Genomic DNA, 14,414 nt, shown 5'->3' with positions numbered 1-14,414 from the left:
AAAGTTAGAACTTGAACATCAAATATCTAGCATCAAGTTAAAATCCTTTGACAAGATCCCAGAATATGCAATATATAAAGGAAATATCTATCCCTTTATCACCTCTCTGAAAAATTGAGACATTTATATCCAGAAAGGTATTTCATTGATTCGAGAAAATGTCAGCTCCTCAGCAGAGTTAACAGTGGATTTCCTCTTGTTTCAGGGCTCATTCTGCTGTGGCACATGTCTTCCATCCAGATCAGCTGCATACTGCTGAAGGAAGCAGGAGAAGCTTCTCCTGTGGGCTTCTTCCACATCTAAGACTGATCTCCAACTACAGCTCTGTTTTATCTGTCTCCAACTCCTCCCTGTTCCTCAGATCCAATGCCCTCTTGCATTTTCCCCAAATACCTTATTTCAGTAAGGAAATAGCTGAAAAAAACCTATATGACCTAAAGCAGTGGTTCTAAAATGGGTGATTTTGTCTCCCAGAGGACAACCGGCAATGACCAGAGATAATTTTGGTTGTCACAACTTGGGAAATAGGGAGATTACTATTGGTATCTACTGGATGGTGATGAAGGATGTGGCTAAACATCCTACTATGTACAAGACAGCCCTCTGCCTCTATGAAAAGATAGAATTACTTGGTCTAAAACATCAATAGTGCAGAGGTTGAGAAACAGTGTTATAAACAGAGGGTTTAAATTTTAAAAGCAAATACATGGGAGACAGAATATTTTGCATTCTTAAAGCCCTTAGTTGTAAATTCCTTTTTGAAAATCTCTAGACATATAGCTGACAGTTCCTTCATGGTCTGCTTCTCCCGCAAATCAGCACGGTTCCATTCAGCCATTTGATTAGCCAGTATAGGTTGCAGTTTCCCCATCTATACAGTAAGAAGATTGCACTGCGTGACTTCTAAGATAACTTCTACTTACAAAATGTAACTTCTACAGATATTTTTAATATTTTGATATTTGTGATGGGTTTCCAAGTAAAAGCATTAGACTCTAAAATTATTTGCTATAATAACACTGTTGTCCTTTCTACCTTGCTTGATTTCATTATAAATGCTTAGAAACACCACCCTTAATGGTCACAGAAGAAAACTTCCCAATAAGTTCCCATTTTAATTACAAATGTAAAACATATCAGGAGAATATTTAAATTTTAACCTTACTTTTCACTTTGTTCTACATGATTTGCACAGGGGCCATATTTGTATTCATAGACAAAACGTGGGATGTAATCTGAAGTAATAGCAATTACAAATGCATTGGTGATCACAGCCAATATACCAATTCCTTCGAGAATTCCAAGCCAGATACCTGGTAAGATAAAGATTAATCATGGTGAACAAAAATAAAAAATATGAAAGCCCTGTGATTAATCTTATTTTGGAAATAATGTTTTGCTTATGTTGGGACCCCAGCTCTGTCCACGATGTGCTTTCTTAGTATAGTACTTCAATCCAGATATTATAGCTATTGAATATGCTTTTTCCACAAAGGGAAGATAGATCTCATCTAGAAATATTTAAAAATTGAAATGCCATTAGGACTGCATTCATGTCTGTAACAATGAGACATGGCACAGGTGCACAAGATATTTCAAAGTCTAATTTACAGAACTTGCTGAGGCAGTAAAAATAATATATAAGAAACTTCAAGTTCTACCTGGTTATGCACACTGTGAAATATCTGCAGTCACTCTGGAGTTTGTCTTTATTTTTGTCAAATATCTTTTTAAAGTAAAAATATAATACTCTGTATATAGGTATAAAGTGTATATTATATATATTATATATAATTACATATTTTATATATATTACATATTTTATACAGATATATAAGATATATATCTATATAAAAATATACACATAATTCCTTTGTGCTGCTATAACAAAATATTTGAGACTGGGTAATTTATAGTGAACAGAAGTTCCTTGCTGTTTGGAGGCTAGGAAGTCCTAAATCAAGGCACCAGCAGGTTCAATATCTGGAGATGGCCAAAAACATACCTAAAATATATGTATATTATATATAACAATATATATAGAGAGCATTATATTTTACTTTAAAAAGATATTTATATATATAAATACTATACGAAATACTAATCATACAAATATGATTAGTATTCTCAATATAGGTCCAGATTACCAAATCAGATACGATGGCCAAATGGCCAAAGAACATAAACACAATTAAGAAAGAAGAAATATGAACATATTACAAAATATATTACAAAAATGCTAGTAAATAGAACAATAAAAATTTCCCTCTTTTCTCAAGAACAATCTAAAAATCCTTATTACACTTGGAATTGTTGCAGAATAGAGAAATGTACTTATGATGAGGGTGTAAATTGGCGCAACATTTCTGTAGGACACGCTGCCAAATTATGTATCAAAAACTTGAATGTGCATGCTCTTTGAACAGGAGTTCCAGTGTATCCTGAGGAAATAATCTGGCAAAGTATATATGAATATGGTCACTTCAGTGTTGTTTATAATAGCAAAGTACTGAAGCATTTTGTAATGAAGCATTTTTAAAAATAAAAAATAATTTTTAAAATGCCATATACTTGTAATAGCAACCTGTGCAGCATTTTACAAAATGAGGCAGAGCTGTGTCTATTGACAAGGAAAAGTCTACATGAAATCCTTTTTAGTTATGAACAAGTTTATGAAATAGCATGTTAAATATAAACATAGTCTCAACTGAATTAATATTACTTTTTTCTTCTGATGACTAAAAGTGTTAAGTTTTGCTATGGTTGAAAGGGTGTCCTCATAGGAGAAAACCACATGGTGCTAGGTAGGACCAAGTTATGTTGTCTTCATCCCTTTGTGCTGCTATAACAAAATACCAGAGACTAAGTTCCTTGCTGTTTTGGAGGCTAGAAAGTCCTAGATTAAGGCACCAGAGGATTCAATATCTAGAGATGGCCTAGCTTCTAGCTTCCAAAATGGCACCTTGCTGCTGCATCCTCTGGAGGGGACAAACCCTGTGTCCTCACATAGCAGAAGGTGGGAAAGCAAAAAGGGAATGAATGATGTGTCCTCACACCTTGGGTACTGGAAGAGATTGAAGCCACTCCTTCAAGCTTTTTTCTAAGAGTCCTAATCTCATTCATGAGGAATCATGGCTAAATCACTTCTTAAAGGCTTCTTAATGCTATGACAATGACAATTAAATTTCAACATATGAATCTGGGGCACACTCAAACCATAGCACACTTGTTGGTGTTAGTAATGTAAAAACCATTTAACTTCTGAATCTTACCTATGTCAGTTGCTCGGGCTGGCAAAGGCCTCCGCCATTGGGTAACAAATTTGTATGCATCCAGCCTGATTTCAATGATATTGTTTAACAAAGCCAAAAGAGGGGCTAGAGGAAAAGCCGCAACAAATATGGTGGTAAAACCAAACTGCAAAACTGCAAAGGAAGAGCATCAGGAAATTAATAAGGAAAGTCACAAACTTCCTTTGTGACAAATTAGATGCTTTATATAAATTGCCTTTGATGCTTTCAACATCCCTACAAAGTAGATATGTTTATCTCATTTTACATCTCATTTTACAGTTAGGACAACTTTATCTCATATCTGTTAACAAACTTGCTGAAGGGCAGATAGGTAGAAAATGTTGAAACCTGTATTCAAATTAAGTTCTGAATGAACTGAAAGTCTACAGGCCTTCCACTCCTATATAATGCAGCATGAAGAAGAGAGAAAAAGAAGTAGAAATGGAGGGAAGACTGGAGACAAAGAAGAGGAGAAGGAGGAGGAACAAGAAGAAAGACGAAGAAGAAGGAAGAGGAGGAGGAGAAGAAGAGGAAGGAGGAGGAGAAAAAGAACAGGAAGGAAGAGAAAGAGGAGCAGGAGGAGGAGAAGAAAGAGAAAGAAGAGAAAGAAGGAGGAGGAGGAGAAGGAGGAGGAGGAGGAGGAGGAGGAGGAGGAGGAGGAGGAGGAGGAGGAGGAAGAAGAAGAGAAAGTGAAAACTAATCTTGTCCTCTTTTTTTATAGATAAGAAAACTGAAGGCCAGAGAGAAGCAAATATTAAGGCAACACTCAGTGATTCTAACAGTTGGAATGAGAATCTCATTTTCTTAACATAAATAATATTCTCAAGGAAATTAAGATTCAGAGTGAGTCTGTGCAAAGGTTTATTGTGAAAAATAATTATTGCTTTATGTGAGTAGAACAGTAGGTTCCTTAACTTAGAAACTGCTTCAGCATTGTTTTGTTTCTTCTATTTGCTCCTTAAGCAGGTGTTCCAATGTGAGAAAAACCTTCATTTTGGTCAATGCATGGCTCTCAGAGAACAAAATACGTGAGTCTGCCAAGGGTTAGTATCTCTAGCTCTTTGAGATAAAGGTGCAGATGTGTTTTATAATACTTTGGGTTGGAAAGGAGAGATATAATTTTCTCTGTTGAGCCAAAGCTTGTGTGAAGTAGAAAAATAATATCAAGAAGGCCAACTAGTCCTATAGATTTTTTTTTCTTACCCATTTCTAAGTACTCATCCATCAGTCCATGAAGGTTCATGGGCTGCAGATTCCAGTCATTTTCCCACTGAGGTATGGAAGCATCATGTATTCCCCGCTTGATTTTATGTCGTGACCACCAGTTCTGGATCAGCCTACATCACAGAGCAGACCAACAGCTTTTGACATCTGATTCAAGTACCCAGTTAGCAATTACAGTGAATCAAGAAATAAGTAAACCCAATTCTAGCTCCTTAGAATTGGAGGTATTTGATTTTACCTTTTATAAAAGTTTTTGGTTTTATCTTTTATAAAACACATTTTGAAAGCTTAAAAAATCTTAAAGAATTTTCAAAAAATCTTTTGCAAAACTTTAGCATAGGAGAATAGGTGCCAGCCTTCCATAATTCTCCTAGGTCCTATAAAATCTATAATATTTATCCAGGAATTAATCCTGTACACTAAAATGGTCCTTGACATTGATTAAACAAATACTATTTCTATGATTCCTTCCCCTCTTCCCACCCATATAAATACTTAAACTTCCATGTTGCCTGCTGTGCTTAGGTCTGACCCTTTCATTGCTCATAACATAAAATATTCTCTGAGCTATACGCTTTGAACAGGAATAAAATCATGTTTCACATAAACTAATTGACACTTGGGTAAGATTTAAAAGATTTAAGTTCTAGTTCTCATCCCACAATGCATTAACCATGTGATTTTTAGCAAGTTGTTTCACCTCCCTGAGCTTATAAACATGAGGAGTCTAAGCGTGATTATTACATTCTGCTATTGCAGTGAACAATAATTACTAGAAAATAAGTCTGTGTTCATGAGTCTGTATTTCAGACCTGGAAAGGAATTAACAACACTGTTTTCTTAGCCCAAGTACAATCTTGGAGTTATGTGACTCAGACATATTGTGACCTTCTGGGTAATGAATTATTTAAGAGCTCAGTGAAAATTATCTCCAGGACGAAGTGAATTTTACAGGACTCAGTAAACAGTATCCTTAATCATGGAACCTAAGTGGCAGTTGGAGGAGCAACCACAGAACAAATGTCAGGCAGTGCTTCACCCATGAGGTTGCTTCTGGAGCCTCACGAAGGCAATAAAGGGCTGGAGGTGACAGTTGAGGCAGATCTGCTTGTTTCTATTATATTTATTTTGGTTCTGTTTAAAGTTTTGCTTGAAGAAAGAAAACTGGTTTTCAAATGTTTTGCTTTAATGGCTGGTCTACTCCGCTAAATTTTCATTAACAAAGCCTTTGCTTAGGTATTGGGAAGATACCTAGGATGTGCCATGGCGTCCTTAGGATTTAATACACATGATCTAGACTGACCCCTAGGGCAAGGCCATAATGAAAATGTCCTGTCTAAAGTGGACAGCAAGTATGGCAGTCCATGAGTAGTGATAATAAAAAGAAACTTTTTTATACTGCAATGAGCCCCACACCATCTTGTTGATACTTATGATGTCCTCATAGCGCGTTACATTCTGTGCTAGCACCTGACACCTAATTTCCTGTTTCTTTCTATCAATGTTTCCTAAACCCCGTTTTAAAGAGGTGACCCAAGAATAGGAAGGAATACTACAAATGAACTGGGCTCCCCAATCCTCTATTCTCTCTTTGTTTAGGAGAGATTTGCATAAATTTGTTCTGAATATTAAGTCTGCATAAAACTCTCTTCACAAAAAGTTCTGTCATTTATGCTGAAGGTTTAAAAAGCATTGGGTCAAGACATCTCACTTAATCTTCATAAATCCCCTATATTATAAATGGACTAAAAAAGTCTTACAGAAGTCAAGGAAATTTTAAGCAAATTTAGCAAGGAAGAGAGAAGGAATTTAAACCAGGCCTGGGTAGTTCCACAGCGCATTCTCTCAGATTGCCTGTAAATTAACACACTACTTTATAGCAGATTTCAGGGTTAATATTACTTCTGGACTCTCCAGGTCTTTGTTCAGGTATGTTCTGATAAAATATGTACCTCTAAAAGAAAAAAAAGAGTATAATTTGATATATAAGCCCAAGCTACTTATATCATCAACCAACTAATCAGCTTTTTCCCAACAGTCAAGAAATTATTCAAATAGTCATGGTTTTAGTTGAGTAGGCTCCAAGCTTCAATATCATATTGTCTTAAATACCCAGTAGTTTGCTCTGTTTTAAAGGAAAGTATATTATTTAAAAATATGTGAAAGTGAGCGATCAGCATCTCTGTAAGCATTTTACAGGCAGCTAAAACATTTAAAATAATGAAAATAGAATGCTATTGTTTGATGTTGTTACAATCAGTCCTGTTCTAACATTTTTCTTAGTCGTAACAAAGAGTACAAAGCTTCCCATCCAGGAATTGATCTTTGCTTGATTCTTTTGGGAGGAATGAAGGCTGTCTTTCTTTTTTTTTTCTTTTTTTTTTTTTTTTGAGACGGAGTTTCACCCTTGTTACCCAGGCTGGAGTGCAATGGCGCGATCTCGGCTCACCGCAACCTCCGCCTCCCGGGTTCAGGCAATTCTCCTGCCTCAGCCTCCTGAGTAGCTGGGATTACAGGCACGCGCCACCATGCCCAGCTAGTTTTTTTGTATTTTTAGTAGAGACGGGGTTAAGGCTGTCTTTCTTAATCAACAAACTTGGTCTGCTGGTAGCCAAAGAAACACCCCAGAAAATTATTTTTATATTCAAGAACCTGCAGTGTCAATCATGTTTTCAAACTAGTAACAAGTGTCTTAATGCATTAAACAAGTTACTCTACATTCATTATCCTATTTAACCTTTATAGGTGTTCTTGAGGCAGATATATTGTTGATACATTCTTAGGTAAAATAGGCTCTGAAAGGTTTAATTTACACATGGTCAGACATTTAGCAAGAAGCAGAACAGGAACTGAGCCATCATCTCTCTGATTATCATGCCCAAATTCTTAAGCACTCACACCTCCTCTAGCTTTCTTCTTTGTAACTACACATTAGGCAAGTTTGAAAATAATGTGCTCACGGGTATCCCAGTTCCATGAAGTTGTTCCATATTTGCTTCAAAAACATAATGACACCCATCTGGAGGCAGAGGTCTATCAAACAGCCACTAGGATGACACTGAAATAGAACATAAGAGTAATAATGATATTAGTCTTCTTCCCAGTTGGCTCAGGCATGCCCACCTTTAAACTGTGCAGCAAATTTTAAAGTTGGTCACACCACCTCGTGCATAAAAAAAATAAAAACAGGAAAGAAACAGCATGTATGAGGATACTTGATGGGGGGATTCTTCAGTAATTATAATGAAATAATGATCAAAATTATAATAGCAATAGCAACAAATCTAACTTTTAGTGAACACTTACTGTCTGCCAAGCTCTTTGTTGGGCTTGATCACATTTAATAAATGCTATGGAATATTATATAACCATGAACAATCAAGGTGATAGAAAATAGTTAATTTTATGGCATAATGTTTATATTATTTTCAATAACCTCTTTATTTCAGAATAAGTTTACACTTATAGACAATTTGCAAAGATAGTAGAGTTCTCATACACTCCTTACCCAGTTCTAGTGGTTGCTCCATACATTACAATGGTATATTTGACAAAAGAAAATGATATTAGTACATTACAATTAGCTAAATGCAAAGCTCTCTTTGGATTTCATTGGTTTCCCTCTCTCTGCTCCAGGATCCAACCCCACATACCTGATTGCATTTATTTTTCACAACTCCCTAGTCTCCTCTGGTCTGAACAGCTTCTCAGTTTTTCATAACTTTAAATGTTTTGAAGATTGATGAATGTGTAACCTGAGGAGAGTCCCACAGTCTCTGATGTTTTTCTTATGTTTAGACCAGAGTTACGTGTTTTGGAGAGACCAATCAATCACAAAGGTGAAGTGGAATTTCTCTCACATCGTATCAGGGACACATGGGAAGCACACGACATCACTGATGATGTTAATTGGTTAATGTAGTGTTTTTCAATTTTTTCCACTGGAAAGTTGCTCATTTTTCTCTTTTTTGGTTCTATTCTTTAGAAGGGAGCCACTGAGTCTAGCCCATTCTCAAGACGGTGGGAGGTGTTGAACTTCTGGAGAGGAAATATCTACATATATTACAAGGTATTTTTAAGTGATAAATGCAACAGCACAAAAATAATTGGTCAGTATGATCCCATTCTTTCCTCTGTGCTTTTCTGCTTTTTATATTTACAGTAAGTATTAGAGACCCACACAAACGAAAATGTGATTTCAGTGGAAACTGCAACCAATGTATTTTACTTGAAAATTTTGCCGTATTGAAGACCTTTGGGTGGGAAGGCGTGGGTCTGTTTCTTTAGAAATGGGTCCATGTCCTGCTCATAAGGATGACTGTCTTGTCTATGGCTTTGATCCACAGTTTCTATTTCTATTAACTTGGTACTAGTGGAACTTCAAAGAGAACAAATAATTAAGATACAAAGAGCCTGCTTTTCCTGTTCCAGTTCAGTAATTTAAGACTCCCTAATCTGATCCTGAGAGATTTGCAAATGGTCATGCTTACTGAATGAAGAAGTCTAAATTCTCCCATCAAAGCAAACCTCTTTTTCCAGGGTGAATTTAGCATTTCCTAAACTTTGCCACATATATCTTATAAACAGGTACACTGGAATTACTGAGGCAGAATAATTATTAAGCTATGGGGGCAAACCACAGATCACAGCTGCAAGCCAAAGCTTTTCATTTTTGTACAGACTCAGAGGCAAACTGACTTGCCCAAGGCCATGCAGTGTTGACTGGAGCTGTGGAAATGAAAGCCTTACCCCTAGTTCCCTAATCCACTGCTCTTTTATATTACACTAAGGATGAATTCCATTTACCAATGTGTTTGCTGCCTTGAAGTGTGGGTTTAACACAAACATATTATTTTGTGGGATGAGAAAAGAAGATGATCATAGGATCATGTAATTTCACTCCCCACAAAAAATAGGCCCAAGTAGGGTATCTAGAAGACAATCCACTTATAATTTCCTTAAAATTGAGCCTTGATGACTTCATGATTTATAAGGAAGATAAGGGGGTCCAATAATTTTTGTGGGTTTGTCAATTCCCATAATGATGGCCTTGCACTAAAGCCAGTCTATCAAAACTCTAAATTTCATTTGGTAAAAAAAGCCCATACTTAGAATGTATAAAAGGGCTTGAGTAAGTGTGCAGAAGACATAGGCATTCACTCCAATTGCACCACCCAAAATCGTATGACCATGGGCAAGCCAAACTAAATGCTGTCATGTATTTTTCTCTTACTCCTTGTGAGAAACCCGGATGGTAGTTGGTATCTTCACTCTGTAGATGATAAAGCTAAGTGACAGAAAGAACTATCATATTCTAATATCCATGTTCCTTCACTTACTTTAGTATGCTTACTCTAAATCCAACATAGATGTGTAAGCCAGCAATCAGACAGCAATTTCTCAGCAAAAATAAATTTTTATTATGTCTTTGGTTATACCTATATGCCATCCTAATGGTGGCTGGTAAGCACAGTGTTCAGAGCACAGGATCTGAAGTTACATTGAAAAGATTTAAATAGCAACTCCATCAGTTTGTATGTTTGTATAATTGTAGAAAAATTACATTTGCAATTGCAGGCACTGCACATCTATGACTTTGTTTCCTGATCTGTAAAATGGATACAATAATAGAATTGTGAGGATTAAATGCATTAATACACAGCACTTAGAAACAATTGCTGGAGTATGGTAGCATGGAGTAAGCCCAAATTGGGTAGCTGATCAGTCTTTTAGAAGATACAGTCATAATTCTGGGCCATGAAAGGAAACTGCAAGTTTCGGGGACTTCCACGCAGCCCTGGATTATGAAATGCCTTAATTTGTGTTTGGCCAATAGAATAATACACAGGTAGCTGTGGAGACAGAGCACTGATAAATATCAGCAACAACTTACAGAGTCCCTACCACACTTCAGGGGGTGTGTTAACTGTGTTATGTAAATTACCTCTTATCTATAAGCAACTTTGCAATCTAAGTATTACTACTGTTGTTTAGGACAAAAACAAACAAACAAACAAAATCCCAGATAATCAGAGAGACTGAATTAAGGGTAAATAACTGGTAAGCAGCAATGTTAGTTTGCCTTTGCACATGGGCTTCTGATTATAAAGCAGATTTTCTTAAGAAACTTTAGGATCTATCCTTTTATTCTGATCAATTTCTAGAATGTTGTGGGGAGAAAACATAAAGGAGAACTCCCCTGAGTGCTCCCTTAAAAAAAAAAAAGCCGAGAAATAACTCTACTCAGTTTTCTTGGGTAATCTTTTCTTAGCCTCTCTCTGGATTATGATCTCTTACTAATACCACCATACATAAATTGAATTTTATATTTGAATAATTGAAACAATTTTGAACTAGAAAAGGAATAGATATTTTGACCAAGAAGAGAGAACAGATTCTAGGAATAGACACAATTATGAGATATACAGTATGGTAGATCTGGAATAACATTTTGCTGAGTGAAAAAAATATATTTTTATTAAACATGTGGCTTTCAACTGGGGGCAAAAAATTTGATTATACCTTATTCCAAAATAAACTTTTAATGGATCAAAGATATCAATATTTAAAATTAGCATTAGTAAAAATTATAAGTGATCTTTAAAAAAAATCTAGAAATGTGAAAACATTTTTTGGCATGATACTATTCCTCAAACCTTCTTAGGGTTTTTTCCATGAAACAGTGATATTTTGATTAGAAAATGCTCTATAGCTTTGTTAAAAAAAAGTATCAAAACAATTAAAAGATACATTAGCAAATGAGGACAAACTGTAGTAAATTTGAAAGAACAGAGCCTAATTTTATTTGTTTATGTATTAGTAAGACAGAAAAATAGTCTAATTAAAATGGACAGGAATAGTATATATACACACACAGAAATATACAATGTTCAAGAAACATATGAAAAATCCATCTCATTCATAATTACAGAAACTAAAATCATTGGCTACAAATACTGAAGCAGCAGGCTCATGCATTCTAGGTAGGGGTGGCATTTGGAGGTCTATTTCTCAGTCTCAGTGAAAATATACAATATGCCTATCTGGTAACCCAGCAATACCACTGCTGGGCAGTTTTTCCATATAACACACATATTGTACATCATAAAAAAATGTGAGCCTTACATTTTTATATGTTGGCGTTTCAAGTATGATATCTTTTGGACTAAAAGGAAACCTAATGTATTTAAAAGTGTGAAAATTTACCTGATACATAATTATATATATATATATATATATATATATATATATATATATATAAAATATATATATAAAGGAAAATTACTGGAGCTAAATTCCTGGGGTCTGTAAATGAAAGAAATTAATATGATTAAAAAAATAAAGAGAGCTGAGGTGAGAATCTTAGGGTCTAACTTTTCAGTTCATCCCCTTTTTTGAAGAGATGTAGTTGCTTCTTTTCTGAACAATGTGTCTTCAATATCCAAAGACTTTGCTGAACTTCTCCTCCTTTCTTTAGCTCCCTTCCTCCCACAGCAACTGGCCCATATCCATGCCCATTCCTGCACCCACACTCCCAAAATTACTTACTTCCTCCAGTCTCCACCGGTCAAAAAGTTTATTGTATTTTCCTGGGTGGCCAACGAATCTGTAAAAACGCATTTTAGTTCATTAGCGTTTCAGTGCAGTTCACTGAAGAACATCTACTAAGGCATCACAATGAGTGCATGTGTGGGTGGACATAAATGTTCACTGGTGCAATTTGTCTCCAGTTGACTTCTGCTATGTTAAACATCAAAGTATCTGACTTAAAAAGGAAAAAGTGATGCATGAACTAATGGGTCAAGAAAGTACAGACAAACCAACTGGATAACATTTCCAACCCCCACATAGAGAGTCTTAATGTTTTGTTGACCTGGTTAATGACTATTACAGTAATGTGCTGAATTGTTTGGTCCAAAATGTTTCTATCATCAATATATTTCCACTGCACTGGATGGAGTGCTAAGTGCATGACAAAGCACAATCATTAGGCTCATATGTGGCTTTTTCATATTTTGCATTAATGGTGGAAAAAATGTTAAGATAATAGGTAGAAGAGGTTTCCACACTAAGGAATTATAATCCAAGATCACACAATAATTCTTTTCTTCTTTAACAAAACTGTTACTGATGATAAAACAGACACAATTCAACTCAAATGCAGCTAATAGGTATTTCTGTGTGTGTGCCAACTTTAATTGCTGGTGGCTGTCGGAAGTTATAAAAAGTTGACTTACCTTCCCAAAAAGAAAGCGATGTAGAAGATGGAACTGTTTAAATTGACAAACTGGAAGAGGAACATCTTCAGGGCAAAGCTGTTTTCCCACTCGGATTCTGTTCGAGGATATTCTAAAAGGAGCACAGGGTGCGTTGACATAGATGAGATGAATGACAAGACTCTGGATATAGAGTCAGAAACCCAAAGTTCAAGGGTAGTTTATTTTATTTCATGTTTTAAATTTTTATTATTTTTTTGAGATGGAGCCTCTCTCTGTTGCCCAGGCTGGAGTACAGTGGCACAATCTTGGCTCACTGCAACCTTTGCCTCCCAGGTTCAAGCAATTCTCCTGGCTCAGCCTCCCAAATAGCTGGGATTATAGGCTCCTGCCACCATGCTGGGCTAATTTGCTGTATTTTTAGTAGAGGTAGGGTTTCACCATTTTGGCCAGGGTGGTCTCTAAATCCTGACCTCAGGCAATCCACCTGCCTTGGCCTCTCAAAGTGCTAGGATTACAGGTGTGAGCTACTGTGCCTGGCCAAGTTTTTTCAGTTCTATGAGGCACTTCGTGTTGCTGATTTCTAGCATCTGTATCTTTAAAATATGATAGTATCTGTTGTTCACAGTTGAAGAAAAGACTTCATAAGATAATCTTTAGACTTTCCCCACAGTAATAAAATTATGATCCTTGTTATTAATACACAAAGATTTATAGGAGTCTCTCTACTATCATCATTTAGCAGTAAGCATATATAATGTATTAATCCTTCACTCTAACTGGCTATACTCAATATAGGGGCCTAAACTGTCAACAGAGTTCTCTGAAGAATGAATATTTTGTGTACAGACAGCAGTGGAATGGTAAAGGGAAAAGAGGGCTACATCACTCAGGATCGCTGAGCTCTTATCTTAGCCTTTTACACCTGACTGGCAAGTAATCTCATGCAGTTCTCCTTTTTGCAGTCAGTTTTGTCATCCGTAGATTAAGGGATTTAGACAAGATGATTTATAAGAACGCTGTCAACTCTAACATCTTATGGTTTTATAACACTTAAAAGAAAAAAATTAAGGAGTGCATGTACTGCAGCCTCAGCTCCTATCTAGTATTCAAACAAGGAACAGAAAATAGATATGCCACATCTAACACATATTTTGATGTAATTGAAGAATTCAATAAAGATAGAAAGTGGATAGGATCTCATTTAAGGAAAACATAGGCTGAACATATGTATGAGCCCAATCACATGGAAGGACGAAGGAAAAGGTCCTGGGGAGTTCCAAGTCCAAAGGCAGTAGGTGCCCAAAGTAGGAAGCATCTGTGAGCCACCCAGAAGGGTGACTGGCAAGTGTGCCTCAGTAAGAACAGTCAGTAAGAACCTGTCCCCACAGGTTTTGACATGTCATGCTTTCACTGCTGTTTCTTTCTAGCTTGTAAATTTAGTTTATTAACACACAACTTATTTAGAAAAGAGAATGTAGACTTTTAGGTAACTTATTTTTGGTTCATTTCTAATTTTATTTCAGCATTGTCCACAAATGTGTCCTGCCTGATTTCTGTTTTGAGGAGAAAAGTTGCAATGTCATTTGTGGCTAAATTGTGTGGATAATTTTTGACAATGTATCAAGTGCCTGAAAATAATATTTGTTTTCCTGTTGGGCGCGTGTGTGTGTGTGTGTGT

General features: G+C 36.0%; 1 protein-coding gene across 3 annotated transcripts in view; it reads right to left on the bottom strand.

Annotated features, from left to right (window-relative positions):
* ANO3 (anoctamin 3) overlaps positions 1-14,414 on the bottom strand; it is a 434,237-nt gene that overhangs the window by 12,043 nt on the left and 407,780 nt on the right. For all 3 annotated transcript variants that reach the window (XM_039471298.2, XM_074401252.1, XM_003919928.4), the window contains 6 exons: positions 12,755-12,866; positions 12,066-12,123; positions 7,478-7,575; positions 4,497-4,630; positions 3,273-3,425; positions 1,166-1,313 (listed from right to left, as the gene is read on the bottom strand). In XM_039471298.2, coding sequence (XP_039327232.1) covers positions 1,166-1,313; positions 3,273-3,425; positions 4,497-4,630; positions 7,478-7,575; positions 12,066-12,123; positions 12,755-12,866 — 703 coding nt within the window. The remainder of the gene's footprint in view (positions 1-1,165; positions 1,314-3,272; positions 3,426-4,496; positions 4,631-7,477; positions 7,576-12,065; positions 12,124-12,754; positions 12,867-14,414) is intronic.

This window comes from Saimiri boliviensis, chromosome 6, assembly GCF_048565385.1.
Source record: "Saimiri boliviensis isolate mSaiBol1 chromosome 6, mSaiBol1.pri, whole genome shotgun sequence".
NCBI lineage: Eukaryota > Metazoa > Chordata > Mammalia > Primates > Cebidae > Saimiri > Saimiri boliviensis.
Note: the sequence above shows the minus strand (reverse complement) of the source record. Positions and strands in the feature narration are given on the sequence as shown.